Source organism: Triticum aestivum, chromosome 7D (genome assembly GCF_018294505.1).
Source record: "Triticum aestivum cultivar Chinese Spring chromosome 7D, IWGSC CS RefSeq v2.1, whole genome shotgun sequence".
Lineage (NCBI taxonomy): Eukaryota > Viridiplantae > Streptophyta > Magnoliopsida > Poales > Poaceae > Triticum > Triticum aestivum.
Window position 1 is genome coordinate 385,260,267 of NC_057814.1, and position 21,736 is coordinate 385,282,002.

The following is a 21,736-nucleotide window of genomic DNA, read 5'->3' on the forward strand; positions in this document are numbered from 1 at the left end:
GGGGGGGAGTGCGCGTGAACATGGGGTTGTACTCGCGCGTGCACGGGATTGTGGAGGAGTGGGGAGCCGTTGCGGGAGGAGGGAGATGACATGCGGGTGCCACATGTCAGCGGCTCAGGGGAGAGAGAGAGGGGCTGGCACGCGCTAGCTGGGCCGGCTTGCCTAGTTGGCTGCTAGCTGGACCGGCCTGGTTCACGGGGCCTCTTTTTTTCTCTTTTTCTTTTCTGTTTGCTCTGTCTTTTTCAAATGATTTAGAATTTTAATTTCCCTCCAACAGAGAATATTTTCTAAATTCCAAATGGAATATTTAGTAATGTTTGAACATTTCATTGGGGTATTTTTGGACACATAATTTCTGCACTTACATTTTTGTTTTGAATTTCATTTTGGTTTCAAAGCCAAATATGTTCCAAATTCTTTTTTGAAAAATGGCAGAGGGTCAAGATTATTATTTGGAATTATGAAATATCATTCGCTGCCAAAAAAAACAAAACCCTTTTTGAATAATTCCCTTTGGCCTTTGAATTGATTTCAAAATAAAACCAACTCGAATTCTTTTAGGGGAATCATTTTGGCTTTGATATTCTTGGGACTTATTTAGGTTAGCCTTGTGCCCAACAATATTTCAGAATGGCTTGATCTCTGCCAAAGCTAGCTAGGGTTTCACTAGTGGCATTTGGATTTTCGTCCTTCTAGGCAACAATAAAATGAATCAAAGTCATTCACAACAAAACCTAGGCAACCATAGCTAATTCCTAGAAAAAATTTAAATCCCTGTGAATTTTTTTAACCTACCAGATTCGGGAAAAAACTGGGATGTGACAGATGAGAATATGAAATATTTGAATTCCACGCTTCATAACTCAAAATTTAAAATTTCCAATTCGAATAATAAATTACAGAGAAAATTAAAATTAAACAGCATGGAATAAAATACTGTACATACGGTTAGAAAGGAAACAACGGTTGAACACACGGTTTCGTGTGCGATACTCAGCGGTTGAACAGATGTTTCGTCTCATATGCATGTGGGTGGGATTTCTAGCAGTACCACACACGGATCCGTCTCATATGCGCGTGCAATTCATAGCATATGGCAAACATTTAAATCTGTATGCGTGTGTACTACCAGACAAAAACAAGACAGTGCATATATGAAGCGCGTGTGTGATAGAAATACCTATCGCACACAGTTATGAAATAGACACGTAGGCGATAGTAGTGGCACCACACACATTTTACAGTTTTAATTGTGTGTGATAATGTACCTATCACAAACACATCCGTAGATTAAATGTTTGTGATATCCACCTTTTTCACATGAGTTTATCTGCGTAATCGTTTCGGATGTATCTCGGATCAGAAACGTAACGTCGAGGCCTAACGTATGGGATAGTCTGCGACCTCTCAAATGTTTACTTTATGGAAATCATCAGTAGCCGCTCGCCTATCGCCGACGATTTCTGGATCATGTGGGAAGGACCCCCCATCGCACACACAGGCAGGGCGACATTTTAAAACTCTGTTGGGGTAAAAATCGTTTGTATAACACGTAACGGTACCAGTCCTCCTCCTCCTTCTCCTTCTTCTTCTTCTTCTTCTTCATGTCCTGCTGCTTGGTCTGCCACGGCGGAGGAAGACCCCAACCCCCTTCGCGACCGTCACGTTCCTGCTGCCGCACCTGTTGATATCGCCGTGCTTAGTCCCTTTGCTCGCGCTCCCTTCGATGATCTGCCACGGGATACAGGGGCCCCAACACCCACTTGGAGGAATGCATGTTATCTTGCACACCCATGGCAACAAACCTCGGTGAAGGGTCTGAGGAGCGGCGGTGGATCTGGGATGCGAGAGAGACAATGCCAAGGGAACCAGCCACCGCATATCTGCTTTGGAGGCAGGAAAACCCAGCAAGAGGTCACTGTAGCCCTTACGCACCCACATGAATTTATAGCCCGTGACACTAGGGCGGGCCAAAAACGGTGCTGGACTGGGATTGAACCAGCTCACTAGCGGCCACCAGATTGTTGGGGCCGTACTAAACGTGTCCAAGCTGGTGGGCCTCTACGGCCCAGGCGCCATGCACCAGGCAGCCTTTGCGGCCCAGGCCCCATACCAGGCCCAGACCCAACGAGCCCCCCGAGCGCATGAGAGGCAGCCTCAAGAACCCTAGGCGGGAGAGACGCCACCGCCGCCCACGGCGCACCGCCACTGTCCCACGGGCCAGTGAGTCACCAGCCACAAACAACTTCGTCGTCAGAGATCCCGGCTGGCACTCTCTGCATGACGACACCCGACGATCTCGCTATGCCGTGATGCGCCCTGCCCGCGGAACTTGAGCGCACAGGACTCCAGACCTACCCCGCCGTCGAATGTGAATCCCTGCTGCTTGGCGCGAAGCGCCGCCTCCCCGATGCAGCCGCTCCACCATGCCCCGCGGCGTGCACGACGAAGTCTCCCACAGTCTAACGCACACCACGCTCGCCATCGGAGAAGACGCAAACTCAACTCCCTCATCCCCCGAATCCGAGCCCTCACCCTCCAGAGCTCAGAAGCGGTTCCTCACCGCCGCCAACTCCACCCCCGAACGCGAACACTAGCACTCCTAGTTTACTTTCGATTTATAGAAAAACAGTCAAACGGGCTAGTCCACGGACCGATGTGTAATGGCGTCGGATGACAAATTGCGTCAGGACAGCACGCAATCTGCGGGCGATTCGGTGATTTGAGGGATGCCCCCACGTGACCCTACCCACGGTAGTCTACGTAGTCGACATGCCGGATGCCCTCCGGGGTCATGTGCCGACATCCATGGTGGATCGGAGGATGCTAGCGAGCGCGAGACCTGACAGGCACGTCGGTAAAATGGGCACAGCTCACGGGCACGGGGATCCACAACCTCCACACACTCCCCCCCTCTCTTCCTCGTTCGCGGGCTGGGCCCCACTTCCCCTCCACGCCGTACGCGGACACGACGCTTCCGTCGCAACCCCCACACCTTTCCGTCCCGCCGGCCCATCGCCCGCCGCCTCCCTGCGCACCCAGCCGAGGAGACCGCCATGATGGCGGGCGCCTCAGGCTCAGTCGAAGAGGAGGGAGGACTGAGGGCGGAGGAGTCCCCGTCCGGCGGCGTCGACGTCTGGAGCGACGCCGTCTCCTCCCACGCCCCGGAACACCTCCTCGTCATGGTCCACGGCATCCTCGGCAGGTGCGTGCGCCGTCCCCCCGCGCCCGCGTGTGTTTTGCGCCTAGTGTCGACTCACGAATTTGCTCCAACATCTCGTACTCATAGCTAGGCTACAAATCTGTTTCGCCCGGCAGCGGAATGGACCAATGGCAGAATGGAATCCGTAAGTAATGTGGGGCATTGCTTGTGCCATCGGGCATGCTAGAGTGGGACATGGGATTCGGTCGGCGGAGTCAGTTGCGGCTCAACCACTACTTACTGCAAAACAAGAACTACTACTAGTTACTGCGATTTGTCAAACTGGATGGTCAAGCATGTTGGGATGCCCTTTGAGTTGTATTGTTCAGTGCTTTTCGGTCAAATCAGAGATTATGATACGGCATGTTCGGTAGAGTTTGTTTCAAGCACCTGATGATCTGTTTGGAATAGGACGGCTCCAAATTATCCTTTATCCTGTAGGATTTTATGGACAACATGGTTTGTTACTGAAAGAAGAAGCTCTATGCTTTTTTTCTTTCTGAGAAAACGCAAAAGACCTTGCGTTTCTTTTCATTGAATAGGTAGGGGGTCAGTTACAGTCGTCCTAGGACGAATAAAGCGAGAATCAAATACAAGGCTCAGTGCACATCCCATGTAGGGGGGAGGACTACTCTAAGACCTGCCACTCCGGCCTTAGCCCAGGAGCCGGCTTCCTCCTTGATTCGGTCGACAAGCGTGCGGAGGGAAGGCGTCGCGTTATCGAAGACGCAGCTGTTCCTATGCTTCCAGACGAGCCACGGTACAAGGAGCGCTACGGATTGCAGGGCCTTGCGTTGTGCTTGTGGCATGTCATGCTTGGCGTGTTGCCACCAGTCCATGAGGGTGGGCTCCTGGTTGGGGATCGGCGCTGGAATGCGCAGCCACGCCAGGGTCTCGTGCCATGCCTGCCTCGAGAAGGGGCAATCAAGCAAGAGGTGCCGGATCGTTTCTGGTGCCTGATCGCACAGGAGACAGCGCGGATGATGCTGCAGGCCATGGCGGGCTAGACGGTCGGTGGTCCAGCAGCGATCCAGGTTAGCGAGCCAATGGAAAAACTTGACCCTCGGGGGAGCCCACGCCTTCCAAATCAACTTCCAGGAGTAGGAGTGCGTGGATCCTTGGAAGGTAGCCAGGTAGCAAGTCTGCGCAGAGTAAATGCCGCTCGCGGTCCACTTCCAGATCAGTTGATCGGGGGCATCGCTAAGCATTGCCTGCTGCGCGCGGTGCCAGAGCTGCAGGTACTGACCGATCTCGTGGAGGCTGAGAACGCCCTGGATGTCACGGGCCCAAGCGTTGCCGTTGAGGCCTTCGGCAACCGTTCTAACCTTGCGCCGTCGTTTGGGGATGCAGTTGTAGAGCAGCGGCATGAGCTCGTCGACGGAGCGCCCGTTGAGCCATCGATCCTCCCAGAACAGGGCTTTCATGCCGTTCCCAATGGCCATGTAGGTGGAAGCAAAGAACAGGGTGCGCTCGTGGCAGGAGAATTGGAGATCCAGCCCCTGCCAGGCGCGTCCCTCGTCTGTTCGCGAGAGCCATAGCCACCGCAGTCTGAGCGCAAGCCCGGTGCGCTCTAGGTCGCGAACCCCGAGACCTCCAAGCTCGAGGGGGCGGGAGACAAGGCGCCAGTTCACATGGCAGTGACCGCCGTTTGCGACGGCTCGCCCAGCCCATAGGAATCCCCGTTGAATCTTCTCGAGCTGCCGCAGAGTTTTCTTCGTGGGGGCAAAAGCAAGCAGCTGGTGCACCGGGATCGCGCAGAGAACCGACTTGACTAGGGCAAGCCTGCCGGCTCTGTTCATAAGCCATGCTTTCCAGGTGGGCAAGCGCCCGGCGACCCTGTCGACCAAGGGCTGCAGCTGACCGGCGGACGGGCGGCGCGTCGTCAAGGGTATGCTAGGTGACTGGGAGCGCAGCGGTCGTACAGCCCAGGCCGGTGATGATCTCAGTGGCGACCTGCTCCCCATGCAAGACCGTGGCCGAGCTCTTGGCGTAATTTACTTTGAGGCCGGACGCTCCGCCAAACAGGCCAAGTATTTCCTTGACCGCAGTTATGTCGCTCTCCGTGGCATGGCAGAATAGCATGACGTCGTCGGCGTATAAAGATATAGCCGGAATAGGCCTCCGCGGGTGCAGCGGCAAGAGTATGCCCGAGTCGTGGGCGCGTCGAATCAGCCGTCCGAGGGTGTCAACCGCGAGCACGAATAGCTGCGGGGACAGGGAGTCGCCCTGCCGCAGCCCTTCCCTGTGCCAAATCGGAGGTCCTGGCACACCATTCAACAGGACCCGGGTGCTCGCCGAGGACAGGAGGATGGCAATCCACTCGAGGAAGCGATGACCGAACCCATATTGGCGCAAGACCTCAAAGAGGAATGGCCAAGATATGGAGTCGAATGCGCGCGTGAGGTCAAGCTTGAGCATGACCCGGGGGCCCCCAAGTTGGCTCAATAGCTTGAGCGATTGCCGGACGAGCATGAAGTTGTCGTGGAGGCTCCGTCCGAGGATGAATGCGTTTTGATTGCGGCTGACAAGGTGGTCAAGTTTTGGAGCTAGCCGGAGCGAGAGGGCCTTGGCGAAGACCTTGGCCACAATGTGAATGAGGCATATCGGCCGGTAGTCTCGCAGCTCTAGGGCGTCGGCGCGCTTCGGAAGCAGAGTTAGAAGTGCCTGGTTGAGCTTGCAGAAGCTGCGGCCGCGCATCTCAAAGAGCTGCTGGAATACGTCCATGAAGTCCTGCTTGACGATACTCCAACACGCGCGAAGGAATTCGGCGTTGAAGCCGTCGGGCCCGGGTGCCTTGTGCGCGGGCAGGCGTTTGACTGCCTCCCAAATCTCCTCCGGGCAGAAGGCCGCATCAAGATCGGAAAGATCACTTCCGTCGATGAGCTGCGACAGATCCAGCGTGTGGTCGCGCTCGATCGCCGTCCCAAGCAGGGCGTCGAAGTGCCGGAAAGCATCCTCGGCCATCTCGTTGTGGTCGGTGAGCAGCAGGCCGTTCGCGGAGAGGCGGAAGATGCGGTTCTTCTGTCGTCGAAACGAGCACTGCCGGTGGAAGAAGGCTGTGCTGGCGTCACCATCTTTGAGTGAGGCGATGCGGGCGCGCTGTCTAGCAATCGTCCGTTCCAAAGAAGCTCTATGCTCGATGATCTGCCAATAGAAAAGATCAGTATCCGCCCATTCAGCTCAGTCAATCACCCGCTGTTTGTTCGTTAGGTTAGGCCCACACCCCTTGGAACAGCCAAGCAAAAGCTACTCCCTCTATAAAGAAATATAAGATCGTTTAGTGTCTAAACGATCTTATATTTCTTTACAGAGGGAGTACTAGTAGGTTATAAATAAGATTGTTTGCATGCTCTGTTGAGACAAGGTCCAGTTCTTAGTTACAGCTGATCGTTGATCTTTTCATTTCTCAAAAATGGCATCTAGATGTGCTTCTTTACAAGTGCTTGCCAAGTTTGTGTTTTCGTTTCTGAACTGATAACCCCTTCTGCTCAAATCTTCTCTTATTGATCAGTCTGTTTATCTTTTCCTTTGAGCAGTACCAATGACTGGCAATACGCAGCCAACGAATTTGTGAAGCAGCTTCCTGATGATGTAATTGTGCATTGTAAGTTACTGGATTTTGTGCTTTAACCAACTAGATTTGCTAATTTGCCTAATTTTCATGCTTTATTTTTTTAATCATCCATGCCATTGTTTTGTTCTATAAATTAATTTGATAATTATCAATGAAATGTATGTCTGTTTGACAAAAAGTAAATAAGTAACCATTGGGCACTTTGTTCATTATTTCTTTCACATACCTAAAATTTAAGTGAAACCGCCTCTTTTATATCGATGAGTATATCTCTATTTTTTCTTGACATGTCACTGTCACAACGATGTTTAGTCATAGATCTGTCAGAGTTGCTCCATTCTGAACTATAGATAAGGATACTAGGATACTCACACAGAAATGGTTTAACATAATGTCAGTTGGTAAGCTGTGTGGCGCGTGCACATGTGTGTATCTGGATATTAATTAGTAGTCAATCACAGGGATGTTCTTGACAAGGCTGCATTAAAAATGTATATTTCAAACTAAATATATCGCTATTAAACATGATATTTTTTTATGGGAGAACTAACACCAATGGTCTAGATAGAACTAATATTTTGGCATGTTTCAACTATAACGTTGTACCTGATGTACCATGATTGAAATGCAAACTTGGAACCCTTTATGAATTTGTAACTTCGAGGGAAACATGGGTAGTCTATAAGTTTACTCATCGAGATTTGGTTATTTAGACTTGTTTGTTCGACTTTGCAGGCAGTGAGAAAAACATGAACACATTGACTCTAGACGGTGTCGATGTTATGGGAGAACGCTTAGCAGATGAGGTAATTGCCATATGCAACAGATGATTTGTACTTGAGGGGCTAAATATAAAGAGGCTAGCTGATTCACCATACTGATTTTTTCTATTGAAAGGTTTCTGCGTTCAAAACACCATACTGATTTTTCTATTGAAACGTGCTATTGTTCTCTTCTTACTCAGGTTCTTGATGTAATTAGTCGAAAGCCAGAGCTCACCAAAATTTCTTTTCTTGCACACTCCGTTGGAGGCTTAGTAGCAAGATATGCAATTGCAAAACTTTATAGACATCCAAATAGCACGTTTGACAGCAAAGCTGAAGGAACCATATGCGGGTTGGAAGCGGTGAACTTTATAACCGTAGCAACGCCTCACCTTGGTTCTCGAGGAAACAAGCAGGTACTTTGTTGACTGTTTTCCCCTTATCCACCTTGACTTTCATGTGTTCAAATTTGTTTATTTGAAACAGTGCGGATAATACCTGTTTTGGAACTAATACATAGCCATTTGCTCATTTATGTTCCAGTATTCTTATGTCAAATCTCATTTGTTTTTGCATGCCTCGTACAGTCGTATACTCCATCCGTTCCAGTTTGCTAGCCCCTCTCGTTTTTTGAGTCTAATTTTGACAACCGATTTCATTTAACCAACAAAATATGAGATATGTGCCACAAGAAGTATATCATTGAATTCACATTCGAAAGAAGTTTCCAATGGTATACCTTTTGTGGTAATTTACTCATATTTTGTTAGTTAAATCCATGGCCAAAGTTACACTCAAACCGAAACAGAGGGAGTATTAAAGTTTTGGATACTTATAAGAGATGCTTGAGTACTAGATGTTTACTGTTTGTTTTCATTTGCTTCAATGCATTTGATGCACATTAAGTGGCTCCACAAGGGATACCCAATCTTCCAAGGTTTTGGAGGAAAAAAAGAGAGAAGGAATTTAAACCTTTTCTTATAAGAAACTTACAAAACTGTTGCAATGCCTCTGAGCACTTACCCCTCTAAGATCTAAAAATACTCCTCTCAAGACTATCTTGAGTACTCCTCGCAAAAAATTGTTATCCTCCACAGTTTTGTTTTCATTGGCTTAAAAGCGTTTGATATACATAGAAGGGCCCGACAATGAGTGCCAATATTGTGAACCTGCATAGTTTTGTTTTCATTGGCTGTGATACACATAGAAGGATCCCACAGGGACTGCCAATATCTTCTAGAATTATGGAGGAAGAAAGAGATGCGTTTCTATTACAAGAAAGTTACAAACTGTTGCCATGCCTCTTGGCTCTTGCCTTCAGGAGATCTACAATAAAATCCTGCAGAGCTTCATTTTGAAACAGCCTCATGGATGAAACCCGCACTCAGGCAATAGTTGACACTTGACAGATGGAAATCACACTTTTTACTTCCTTGTTTCACTGAATCATTTTTCTGACTTATATATCTATGATCTTGGAACAGTTTATTGGATAAACAAACCATTTTGTACAGTTGATTCGTGCTGACTTACGAATCTAGTGATATTATCAGACTCTAAACATACATTGCTTGTTTGCTTTTCTGCTCCAGATTATATGCATTCCTTCCTTCCATGAGCTATTGGTAGAGAAACCATATATATTCTTTGTTTGATGTGGCGTTCTTCACTGTTATTAGGTTCCACTCCTCTTTGGATTCATTACGATTGAGAAGGTTGCTTCTCGTGTCATCCATTGGATATTTAGGAGAACTGGGAGACATCTTTTTCTTACTGATAGTGCTGAGGGAGAACCGCCACTGTTGCAGCGTATGGTTGAAGATTATGGCAATCTTTACTTTATGTAAGGTTTATGTTGCCCTTCGGTTTTTTTTGGATCGCTTCCGATTATTTCTATTTCTCTTGCAAGTAATGTTTTGTTAATTCTGGCTTGTATGGTATGTGATAACTATACTAATTCTGGGTAACTAAACTTTTTTAGATCTGCTTTGCGAGCATTTAAACGACGAGTGGCATATGCTAATGCTGGTTGCGACCGTATCCTAATTATTTGATATCTTTTTATGTAGTACTCACATTGTTCTTTTTCATCTAGGCTTTTTAGCTTTTACTTGTCAATTCTTTAAATTCATGACATTCAGACATTGTTGGCTGGAGAACATCATCTATTAGAAGAAACACCGAGCTGCCTAAGGTATTTTTTTATTGATTCTGATTGTTCATGCCTTCTTTTCTGGACCATTATCTGACAAGGACAACATGATTTTCTCATATCACAATTCTTATGTAAAAATATTCCTTCTGTTTCATCATGATTTGCAGTGGGAGGAATCTGTATGTGAGAAGTATCCTCACATTGTACATGAGGAATACTCTGAAGAAATCAGCGATGAGAAGTGTCAAGATTTGGCAGCAGATTGCGATTTTGACTTACTGGAAGGTTAGTTTGATTGTTACATGCAAAAAGTCTGTTTCTCTTCCTTTTTTGAATCTTTGACCAGTCTTAAGTCGGTGCTATCTCCCATTGATGCTTCATACTGAGTCATTGTTCTAGCATGCTTAATTTTCCTTATGTAGATAATATTTGTAATGTTACATAGTTGATAATGAATCCAACATTTCCTAAATCAATTACACCTGTTTAATCATAAAAACAAAAGATGTTATTTTTACCAAGAACAATTTAGTGTGCCATTTTGGTCTTACGACCGGGCACTTGTTATTTTTGAATGGACCATTAACTGTACAATGTTACCGAGTTATTCTGCTTCAATCCTCCTATCATACGATTAGGATATTCTACATATTAATATTATGCTGAATAAGTAAACTAAATGATTTGCAAGAATCTGCGTAGTTCCACATCAAAATCTCACACCTTTGACAGCAGAGTGTTCATGAAAATTTCAGGGGCAGTTAGCGTTTGAAGTTTCAGACTTGAGCAACGCCTAACATAATTTGACAACTAGGAGATGGTAGTCTATTTGTTCTGTGTGTGGAACAGTTAACATAGCAAAGTCCACTGAAATTGTATTTCTGTTGAGGATTGTTTATAGACTTGCGAGGGCCACAAAGCCATCATATGATAGATTTGCATTTGTTAGCACCTCTCCTGGACAGTGTAGTTTCAAATCGGTTCCTTTGTGGAGATTACCTGCACTGCCAGTTCTTAGTTGACTAATTCATGTGATGCCGTCCGCCTTTAGTAGTTTTGATCTTTTCCTGTGAGATATCGCAATATAATATCTTCAAAGTAGCCTGGATAGTGATATTCAAATTCCTATAATATTTGAGCCGACCCAATGCCGTGTCCTTTTCTTAGGTATGTGTCCGTAAACCTGGTTTGTTGACTCTATAATGTGGAAGTTAAGACTTGGAAGGTTAGTCACAACTAATTGGCAAGCAAGTTATCTGTTCACAGTTCATTGTTGGTATTCAACAGTCAACATTCAACTTGATGACTGCAATCTTGGTGGGGCACTAAATAGGTATCATTTTGTCTTATGTTTCTCACAATGCTACCGCAAACAGTAGTTATTGACTTCTTCTGTATGGTAAGCAGTAGCATTGTTGGAAAATAGACAAAGTAGCATCATTAGTCATTGCCCATAGTGTTCTGTATGAGTTCAATATTTGATCTATTTTTTAAGACTGGGACCTTGTCATGATATCTGAAGTACACTGAAGTACATTTGATCTATTTTTGAATCTGCACCAATATTTTGTCCTGAAAGATTGTGAAAATACTTTCCTTAAACTGACACCATCTTTTTTTCATTTCCCGTTATGCTGTCATCATGTAGAAAAAATGGTGACAGGGCTGAGACGCGTTTCATGGGAAAAGGTAGATGTTAGCTTCCACACGAGCATGCGGAGTTTCGCAGCGCACAGCATTATCCAGGTGCCGTGCCGGCCTTCACTGACCCTTGCATTATGGAAAATAAAAATCATGACCAAGTCATCCCTTATTTTTTCTCTGTCGTCGCAGGTCAAGTATGCGTTTATGAACGAAGGAGCGGACGTCATACAGCACATTATAGACCACTTCCAGCTCTGAGAATTTCCTTGGCAATGCCACTAGCAATGCAACCTGAAGCTCCAGACTGAAGAGGCTGTCCTACCTCTACTTACACACATTAGTGACTCGAGAAGAAAACCGCAGTCAGCCCACAGCCACAGGGGAGGCCCGGTAGTATCAAGTTAGATCTAGATTGTTAATTTATTGCTTAACGGTGTGTAACAGTGCGTTGTAATGACTGTATATAAGAGTAAGTGCCACGAATTGCTCCGTGCCGTCCGTTGCAAAGAAAGATCACGTCGGAACGGAGAAAACAACACCATCCTTGTTGGACACATGTATCGTTATTATGTGCCTTGTCACCAATCTCACATGTGACACTATTTTCCGCCGTGTAGTACATGTACATCCCTGCTCGCGATGGTACTAAAACTAATTGGCTATGGCATCTCTGAAGTGGACTCCTCCCGCAAATGTTTGGGCTGAGCTGCCCGGACACTGTTTGCCATCTAACACCGTCTCACATCGATCCATGGACTAGTCAGAATGTCTGTTTTCTTGCAAATCGAGAGACTTTGCAGAAGTCCGGACACAAGCCATGTCGGACTCTGAGACCCAAGGCCCATCCAAAACTCTGTCCGGACCCATGTCTCCATCCTTCCCTCTTTTCTCCGCCCCTGCTCTCTCGCTAACACCCTCGCTCTCTACCACCTCAGCCACCCGCCAAGCCCTTCCCGGAACTCCGTGACCTCCATTGCTACACCCGTTCTCCATGCCACTTGTCCTCCACCGCCGATCTAGACCTCCCATCCGTCTGCCGTGTAGGTACCATCCGTTAGAAGTCCGGACACAAGCCACGCTGGACTATGACACCTACGGCCCACCCAAAACTCTGTTCGGACCCATGTCTTCATCCTTCTCTCTTTCTCTGCATCCGCTTTCTCTCTCGCTAACGCCCTCGCTCTCTACCACCTCAGCCGGCCGCCAAGCCCTTCCCGAAACTCCGTGACCTCCATCGCTACACCCGGTCTCCATGCCACTTGTCCTCCACCGCCGATCCAGACCTCCCGTCCGTCCGCCATGTAGGTACCATCCGTCCCTGCGATGGTCACCATGCCCGATGAGTGTTTGGTGAAATGCCCTTGTTAAATTTTTGCCCCTTCTTTGAAGCAACCAATCAGACATGGAATACATATACTAGCACCACGTTGAGTTGTCCGGCGACTCGTTCGACGAGGACTATGCGGATGAAACGACGATGATGCAGATGGTCCTTGCAGACGCGGAGCATGTGTAAGAGCATGTTCTCAATTACATGAGATCGATCAAGAGCCATCGAGTGCGCAATTGGAATAGGGTACCGCCCCCGCTACCCTATTCGTGGACAATTTTTTTCGACACTTTCATATGCGCAAAAATGTCTTTGATAGGCTCTACAATGGTGCACGGTCCTACAATGACTACTTCATCTTGAAGAAACATACCGTAGGAAGGATTGAATTCTCTGGTTACCAGACGTGCACAGCTACATTGTGGATGCTTGCATATGGTACGGCCACTGATTAGTGGAATGAATACCACCAGATGTTCAAGATCACATGCGGAGACTTCTCCATAGTTAGATTTTCTATTGTTGTGGTCGATGTGTTTGGACCTCATTACTTGAGAGAACCAACTGTTGCAGACACCGTGAGGCTCTTGGCAATGTCTGAAGCAAGAGAGTGGTCAAGTTTGCTCGGATCTCTTGATTGGATGCACCGGAGATGGAACAACTGTCCAAAAGCTCTACAAGGGCAATATCAAGACCATGTTAAGAAGCTCATCATCATTTTTGAAGAAGTGGCATCATAGGACCTCTGGGTTTGACACACTTTTTTGGCGGGATTTCTATTTTCGTGCCCCTCCTTCCTTTGTTCTACTCAGTTTTCCCCCGCCCATCTAAGTATGCTCACTTTTGCCCTCCTCCACTCACCCCCGCCTCACAAGAGGCCAAACGGTGCCTTGCCATCCATTTAATGCCTTTGACCCTCACTACATCGGTGCTGACGCGTGGGGCCGACCTGAGATGCTGACATGTGGGATCGGTTGATGGACGGTTGGGTCATTTGTCTAAAAAAAGGGGGACAAGATATCTCTCTCTCATTTCGCATCCCTCGCGGCCCAAGCAGCCCACCTCCACCTCCCCCCTTCCCCACTCCCCAATCCCGTGGCCGCTGTCGGCGATGACGACGCCGTTGGAGGTGTTCTGCGCTGATGACGCTGTCTTACTAGAGAAGTGCAAGGAGATCCACTCTTGGTTTCCTAGCACGAAAGCTCTGGCGGAGCATGCGTTGCAATTGTTGATAGACGCGAGGCCTGATGAGATTCGACGGATAATTCCAGACCAAGTCAATGGGGTGACTTGTATCGGGGTTTTCATCTGGGCGATGCGCGAGGCAATGGAGTCGCCAGATCCTTGTCAGCGAGCTCGTTGGTATTCATACGGGTCTTGACGCGGCCCACTGGATCCAAAGGTCAAACAAGAGCTCGAAGCTTTTTTGGGGGTGAGATACATGCAGCCTCCTCCTTGTATGTATCTACACATAATTATGCCTGATAATGTGGAGGAGTTTATGAGGACCATCGAAAGGTCTGCGCCCGGAGACAAGAAAATGGTAGTTGAGGATGAGGAGGAGGGCGAGGATTGGTTTTCAAAGACTGCTTCGTCCGCCGACGAGGAGGAGGACGAGGATGAATATGCAGAGGAGGATATGTATTCGTACGTCGTAAAGAATATGAGCGAAGATGACGACGACGTTTTAGGGGGTATCGTGTACAAAGCAAAGTCGCAGGATGAGTGGTCGCCCGTAGTTGTGCAATTGGAGTTGTCATGTACTTATAGTTTGTTTATCGCTATGTACTAAAGTTCGCTATGTTCATCATTGATGTTCCAATGTTGTTGTCCGAGATGTGTATGCTACCTTATTTGCTGAAGTTTGTTTGTTTATCATTGATTCTTCCAATGTTGTGGATCCAAGATGTGTATGCAACCTTTGTAGGGATAACGTTCTTTAGCATTTGATATTTTGAAATGCATGATTGTTTATTGGTATGCCTGAGTATTGATGTTTTTATGTCAAATTATAGACTATTTCTTTAAATCATTCATATCTTAATATTCATGCCACAAAAGAAAGATTACATGATGAATATGTTAGGTAGCATTCCACATCAAAAATTCTGTTTTTATCATTTACCTAGTCGAGGGCGAGCAGGAATTAAGCTTGGGGATGCTTGATATGTCTCCAACATATCTATAATTTTTATTATTCCATGCTATTATAGTATCAATCTTGGATGTTTTATATGCAATTATATATTAGTTTCTGGGACTAACCTATTAACCTAGTGCTAAGTGCCAATTGTTGGTTTTTTTGCTTGTTTTTGGTTTTTCAGGAAATCAGTACCAAACGAAGTCCAAATGCCACAGAACTTTTTGACGAACTTTTTCTGGATATAAGAGACACTAGAAGCTTCACGAGGAGGTCAGAAGACGAAGGAGTGGGCCACAAGCCACATGGGCGCGCCTAGGGGATAGGCGCGCCCATGTGCCTCGTGGGATCCTTGTTCCTCCGTTTGACCTAATTCCAACTCTATTAATTCTCTAAAATCATAAAACCAACAGAGAGCCACCCAAAATATTTTTTCCGTCGCCGCAAGCTTCTGTTCTCGCGAGATCCCATATGGAGGCCTTTTTTGGCACTTTGCCGGAGGGGGAATCGATCACGGAGGGCCTCAACATCGACCTTGTTGCCCTTCCGATGGTGTGTGAGCAGTTTACCATAGACCTATGGGTCCATAGCTAGTAGCTAGATGACTTATTCTCTCTCTTTGATCTTCAATACAATGTTCTTCTCGATGTTCTTGGAGATCTATTTGATGTAATCCTTTTTTGCGGTCTGTTTATTGGGATCCGATGAATTGTGGGTTTATGATCAGATTATCTGTGAATATTATTCAAGTCTTCTATGAACTCTTTTATGCATGATTATTATAGCTTTGTATTTGTCTCCGATCTATCCGTTTAGTTTGGCCAACTAGATTAATTTATCTTGCAATGGGAGAGGTGCTTTGTGATTGGTTCGATCTTGCAGTGCTCAATCCCAGTGACTGAAGAGGACATGTCACATATTTGTATTGTTGTCATTAAGGATAAAACGATGGGGTTTATTCATATTGATTGGATTTACTTTGTCTACATCAAATCATCTTGCTTAAGGCGTTACTCCGTTATGTATGAACTTAATACTCTAGATGCATGCTGGATAGCGGTCGATGTGTAGAGTAATAGTAGTAGATGCAGGCAGGAGTCGGTCTACTTGTCTCGTACGTGATGCCCATATATATGATCATTGCCTTAGATATCGTCATAATTATTCGCTTTTCTATCAATTGCCCAACAGTAATTTATTTACCCACTGTATGCTATATTCAAGAGAGAAACCTCTAGTGAAAACTATGGCCCCCAGGTCTATCTTTATCATATAATAAAATACAAAAATACTATGCTGCAATTTATTTACTTTTATTTTATTTTGTGTTTTTATTTATCTATCTATCACTACGAGATTTGACCTTGCAATTAACCGCCAAGGGATTGACAATCCCTTATTTGCGTTGGGTGCAAGTATTTGTTATTTTGTGTGTAGGTGTTGTTCACGAGGTGTCGTGTGATTCTCCTACTGGATTGATAACCTTGGTTCTTAACTGAGGGAAATACTTATCTCTACTGTACTGCATCATCCTCTCCTCTTCGGGGAAATCCCAACGCAGATCACAAGTAGCAGCCCCACGCGTCAGCACCGGCGTAGTGACGGTAAAAGTCTTTGACCGGACGACAAGGCATCATTTGGCCTTTTGTAAGGCACGAGCGAGTGGAGGAGGGCAAAAGTGAGCAAAGTTAGATGGGCGGGGGAATACTGAACACATCTAAGAAAGGAGGGGCACAGAAAAAGAAATCCCTTTTTTTGGCATACCCATGTCTCACAATGACATCAATGTGCTGCAGCGATCTTCATTGTTTGCTAGATCACTGAAGGGCAAGCTCCTCCTTGCAACTATATTATCAATGGGCATGAATACAAGACGGGATACTATCTTGTTGGCGGTATCTATCCTTTGCGGGCTACATTTTCCATGACCATATCCGTTCCAATTGGTCAGAAAATGTCTCACTTTTCCCAAAGACAATAAGTTAGAAAACATGCGAAGAGCGCATTTGGAGTGCTCGAGACCTGTTGGGGATATAACCCCATAGTGTGACCCTGTTTTGCAGTTGTTCGTGGACTTACTAAACAATGGGATCCAAAGACATTATGGAAGATGATAACATGTTGTGTGATCAGGTATAATATGATCATGGAGGATGAGGGTGAATATATTGCCGCAGCTCTTGAATTTAAGAGCATGGGTGATCCTACCAAACATCCGTATCAGGATCCGGCTATGTTTGATGAGTTCGTTCAAATGCATCAACAAATTCACCATCGAGCAACTCATGAGTAGCTCAAGGAAGTTTTGATTGAGCATTTGTAGATGGTTAAAGAGGACAACTAGAACATATGTCCTAATTTGATTCAAGTTTGAACTATGTTAATTTAAAAACAATGCTGGGCTGTAATTTTTAAATTAGAACTACTGTCGCATTTGAACATTTGCAATCATCTACGATTTGATATGTTGTTACTTTGAGTTTGTGAACTTTCAAAAGATGAAGTTTTAGGGGATAGGGTAGGATGGCTGACTGATTTGAGGGCTAGAGATGTCCTTAGAGCATCTACAGCCGGGTACCCCAAACCCTCCTCAAACGCCCAGGGGGGCCTAATCACTGACCGATCACGAAATATTGACCCAGCTGTCACCTCAAATGGGCCTCAAATGCCCGAGCTGACCGACACCCCTCATATCCAGCCCAAATATGGGCGGATATGGGGGCGCCCGGGTGCGCCCGCCACATCAGACTAACGTTGGGGACCCACGTGAAATCACCCGGAAACTCGACGGTCCGAAGCTCGTCTCCTCCGTCAGATCGATGTCGCTGCGTGGCGCCACTCCGGTGGGCCACACAGTGCCTAACCCGACTATTTAAGCCGACCGCCGGCACCAAAACCCTACCCCTCCACATTTCCCGCCGCCCGTCCGCTGCCGCCGCCACTTTCCACTCCCCCTATGACACCACTAGTAGCCATGTTCCCACACCGCCGGATAAGGGACCGCCCATTTCTATCGGTGGAGCGCCGACTGCAGCTCCTTGAGCAGATCCGGGCAAGGCGCGGAGCCGGATCGCAGCGGGGCTACCTCCAGATGCAGTGACTCGGAGGAGGAGTTGGAGGAGGAGGGGGGTTGAGGAGGAGATGATGAGGAGGGCGAGGAGGATGTGGGGGACGTCGGGGACGCGGATCTGCATGCGGAGCAGCAGACCATCCTTGATTCCCTTCGCTTGGAGTCGGATGTGGAGGCGAGACTGCATCGCCGGCAGGAGATGGAGGCGCATCACACCGCGGAGGAGGAAGAGATGTTCGCCTACATGGATGACGTCGAGCAGGAGGAGGAAGAGCCGGAGCCCTCCTACGCGCCCGTCCACCCGGCGCCCGCCACCGACGTCGTGGACATCTCCGACAACGAAGATTAGATAGGGTAGTACGTAGTACGTAGGATTTCTTTTGAGACCTTTTACGGTACATCAAATGAATTTGGACCGTTACTTTTTGTGATTCAATGGCCAGATGCCGCAATACTACAATAGAATTCAGGTAGTATATTAACGCTTAAGGGGTATTTTGGGACCGTGTGTTGTATTATTCCTCATTCTTTATCGCTCCGCCAGTCTATGACCCGCCGGGCGTCGTCTTCCATGGCAGCACGTCCGCGTTTCCGTATCAACCTGCCGCTCGAGGTCATGGGCAGGGTCTTCGCCGCCGACCGGCACACGTTCCTGGGCCACCAGGAGGTGTTTGTTACCTCCTGATGCGTTACTCGCCGGTGCTCTTGGCCAACGCTGCATAGGTTGCCTAGCCAAAGCGGCTTCTGGATGTATTCGACCTGATGACACACGCCCGTAAACGAGCTTGTGATCGATTCTCTGCTGCACAAACACGCACGTATCAGACAGGACAGCTAAATCTTTGTTTAATTCGAGAAAACCTAAATCCTGATTAACTTCAACAGTGCTCCAGCAAACCTAATCATAGCAGCCTTAGGAGACACAGCTAACTGGTTTGACAATCGGTGTCAGCATTGTGCCGGCAGCCGGCAAAAATGGAGAACCTGCGGAGCTGCTGATCTACACGGCCTTGTAGACGAGGGCGCCATTAGTTGTCGGGCTGAGCAGGGGCGTTGGTGCAGCGTGCCCGTCCTTGGGCATGCACGAGCGATCTGGCGGCCAGCGCAGAGGCGGGAAGGCGGCATCGGGATAGCGAAGGACCTGGGGGCAGCACACTGCGTGGAGGATGGAGCGGCCAAAAATTACTAATCTATCCTTAAGCCAAATTCTGTACCGTTATATCAACCGTTCGATCAGCCTAATACTACTCATCATATTAGATAGTATGATGTTGTAGCGACCCGACCTCAAACGGTCAAGTCTCTGTGCTTCAGTGTCATCCCTGGATCGGTAATGCTGACACACACAGTACTCGAAGGATTTATAACAGAGTAGCAATCACACACTTATTACATCGAATGTCTCAAAAGAGAACTTATTACAATAAATATGGCTTAAGGCCATCTAATACGATAACATCGGAAGGCTTGGAAGATAAAGTGAGTCCATCAACTCCAACGGCATAGCTGAGTGCATGACAACGACCTATCGCACCTTTAATCGTCGTCTGAAAAGTCTGCAACATAATACGTTGCAGCCCGAAAACGGGTCAGCACATGGAATATGCTGGCAATATAACATAGTAGAGCAATGAACAGATAAATGCTATCACTATATGCATATATGGCTGGTGGAGGCTCTATGGTTATATGATTTTGCGAAAAGCCAATTTTTCCCTACAACAAAGGAATAAATTTTATTTAACTATCATGGTAGTTGAAATATCATTGAGAATGGCACCCCATCTCAATCCCAATTAAAGGTAATCATTAACCCAACAAATTAAAATTAGAGTGATGAGATACAATAGGAAAATCCAAGTACTAGATATTCAAGACGTCCATAACCGGGGACACGGCTAACCATGATTAGATTGTACACTCTGCAGAGGTTTGCGCACTTTTCCCCACAAGAACGATCGCCTCCGTTGGATTTCTCGCACTACAAGGTGTTTGAGAAACGGATGACCGAGACACAGTCTTTCAGAAGTATTAACTCTTTACTCCGGGTGGACAGTTACACCTACTTTCCCTCTACATCTGCTAACCCACCACTAAAAGAGGTCACATAACATACTCAACTATGCGAGAGCCCATAATGGCTTGTGGCTGCACACGGAAGTTTCTAGCATGAATAATCTCATGATCCCTTTAAGCCTGGGTGGCAGACCGTAGGATGATCACACGGATACCCCGGGATCTCCTAGGACAACACTGGATTACCCAGGTGCCCAAACTAACAATCCACCCAGATGTGTATTAAAGTTGCCACCTTAAGTTGAACCATTAATTAACAACTCACATCTGTCATGGAATACTCTCAAACCCAATCCACGTCTACGAGCATAGCATAGCAATATAAGCATAACGTAGAAGTAACTCCCAAGGGTTTGATAATAAAACATGTAATAGGTTTACCTCATCATCTACTTCCCAAACCCACAAATTAAGAGATCCTATTCATGCAATGTGTGAGGGTTGTATCTAATGCATACAAACTGGGAAATAAAGGGGTATGATCAATGTGTTACTTGCCTTGCTGACGATCCACAAAACCTAGTGACTCGTAGTAGCACGCTTCGCACTCCGGGAATTCTATCGCAAACAAACAATAGCATACATAAGCAATCAAGCAAAGATGCAAGGGTAAAACTCAAATAAGAAGATTTAACCAGAAAGTTCAACTTAAGAACTCCGGTTTGCAAAAAGAATCAAATCAAATGGAGCAACGAAACTCAAACGACGAAAGAAACAAGATCCGTTTTCTAATCTGGACTAAGGTCAAATTCTACAGTACCAAAATCTTGTTCAAGTTGGTTAAATAGAAAGAGGGCTTCGAGACGAAGATTTAGGCGCTTGAATCGTCTAATTCCGATAAACGAGCGAAAAGATAAACTAGAACGAAAATCGGATCAGAAATGGCGATCGAAAATAATCGCGAAAAATCCGAGAAAAAGAAAAACTGACGAACAAGCTAACGAATGAACGTTCGCTGTCTGTGACTAATGGGTGAACGACATTCGTTTAAACGAACGGACGGACGAACGTTCGCAAAATAAATAAACCGACGGAAAAACCGATCTAAAAAATAAACCGAAAATAATTAGAAAAAACGGATCTAGATCTAGGGTTACCGAAATAAACCGAAGAATAAAAACGACGGCGGCGCGGGGCTCGAGGCGCAGCGCGGCTAGGGTTCGGCGGCTGCTGGGGTGGGCTGGGGCTGGCGGGGTCGCGGGCTTATAAAGCCTGGGGCGAGGCGGAGTCCGGGTCGCCCACGGCGGCCCAAGTCAGTTTGACTTTTTTTTAAAATAATTCCGCACAGAAAAATGAGGAAAAGGAAAACTAAACGGACTCCAAAAATCCCGAAATAAATGTTTCCCGTCCTCTAAAAATATGCCGGACAAGGTGAACATTTATTTGGGCCTAAAATGCAATTTTGAAAAACGCGTATTTTCCCATGCAAATAAAATAGCAATAAAATCCGAATCAAAAACAAATATTTGATTTTAATATTTTTCGTCCAATATTTCATTTATTTTGGAGAAGTCATATTATCTCTTCTCATATATTTTAATATGAAATATTTTTGGAGGGAAAATAATTAAAACAAATAATCCTCGTTTCGATATTTGATAAAATTCAAATATGAAAACTGTGATATTCCCAACTCTCTCCATGGGTCCTTGAGTTGCTTAGAATTTCGAGGATCGCAAATCGACAATGCAATAAAATATTATATGCATGAATGATCTATGTATAATATTCCAAATTGAAAAATTTGGGATGTTACAGATGTACCGTAAAAATACTCTTCC

The 21,736-nt window shown here is 46.4% G+C and overlaps 1 protein-coding gene across 2 annotated transcripts; it reads left to right on the forward strand.

The window, feature by feature from the left end:
• Window positions 1-2,634: 2,634 nt before the first annotated feature.
• LOC123165879 (lipid droplet phospholipase 1) lies at window positions 2,635-11,941 on the forward strand. 2 transcript variants are annotated; one of them, XR_006483220.1, is made up of 11 exons: window positions 2,635-3,205; window positions 6,739-6,806; window positions 7,512-7,582; window positions 7,741-7,956; window positions 9,220-9,383; window positions 9,522-9,577; window positions 9,682-9,734; window positions 9,863-9,980; window positions 10,863-11,028; window positions 11,344-11,441; window positions 11,529-11,941. XR_006483220.1 is itself a non-coding variant. In XM_044583623.1 (10 exons), the coding sequence occupies exons 1-10, from the start codon at window positions 3,057-3,059 to the stop codon at window positions 11,595-11,597; spliced, it is 1,062 nt and encodes a 353-aa protein (XP_044439558.1). In that variant the 5' UTR covers window positions 2,699-3,056; the 3' UTR covers window positions 11,598-11,941. The 2 variants fall into 2 exon arrangements, 1 of the variants encoding a protein (XP_044439558.1); XM_044583623.1 differs by lacking the exon at window positions 10,863-11,028 and having other exon boundaries at window positions 2,699-3,205.
• The last annotated feature ends 9,795 nt before the right edge of the window (window positions 11,942-21,736 follow it).

Excerpts from the sequence above, each read along its gene's own strand:
- LOC123165879 (XM_044583623.1), top strand. The coding sequence starts at position 3,057 with ATGATGGCGGGCGCCTCAGGCTCAGTCGAAGAGGAGGGAGGACTGAGG. Across the intron at positions 6,807-7,511 it reads TGATGATGTAATTGTGCATT|GCAGTGAGAAAAACATGAAC; the intron begins GTAAGTTACTGG and ends TCGACTTTGCAG. Across the intron at positions 9,578-9,681 it reads TGCTAATGCTGGTTGCGACC|ACATTGTTGGCTGGAGAACA; the intron begins GTATCCTAATTA and ends CATGACATTCAG.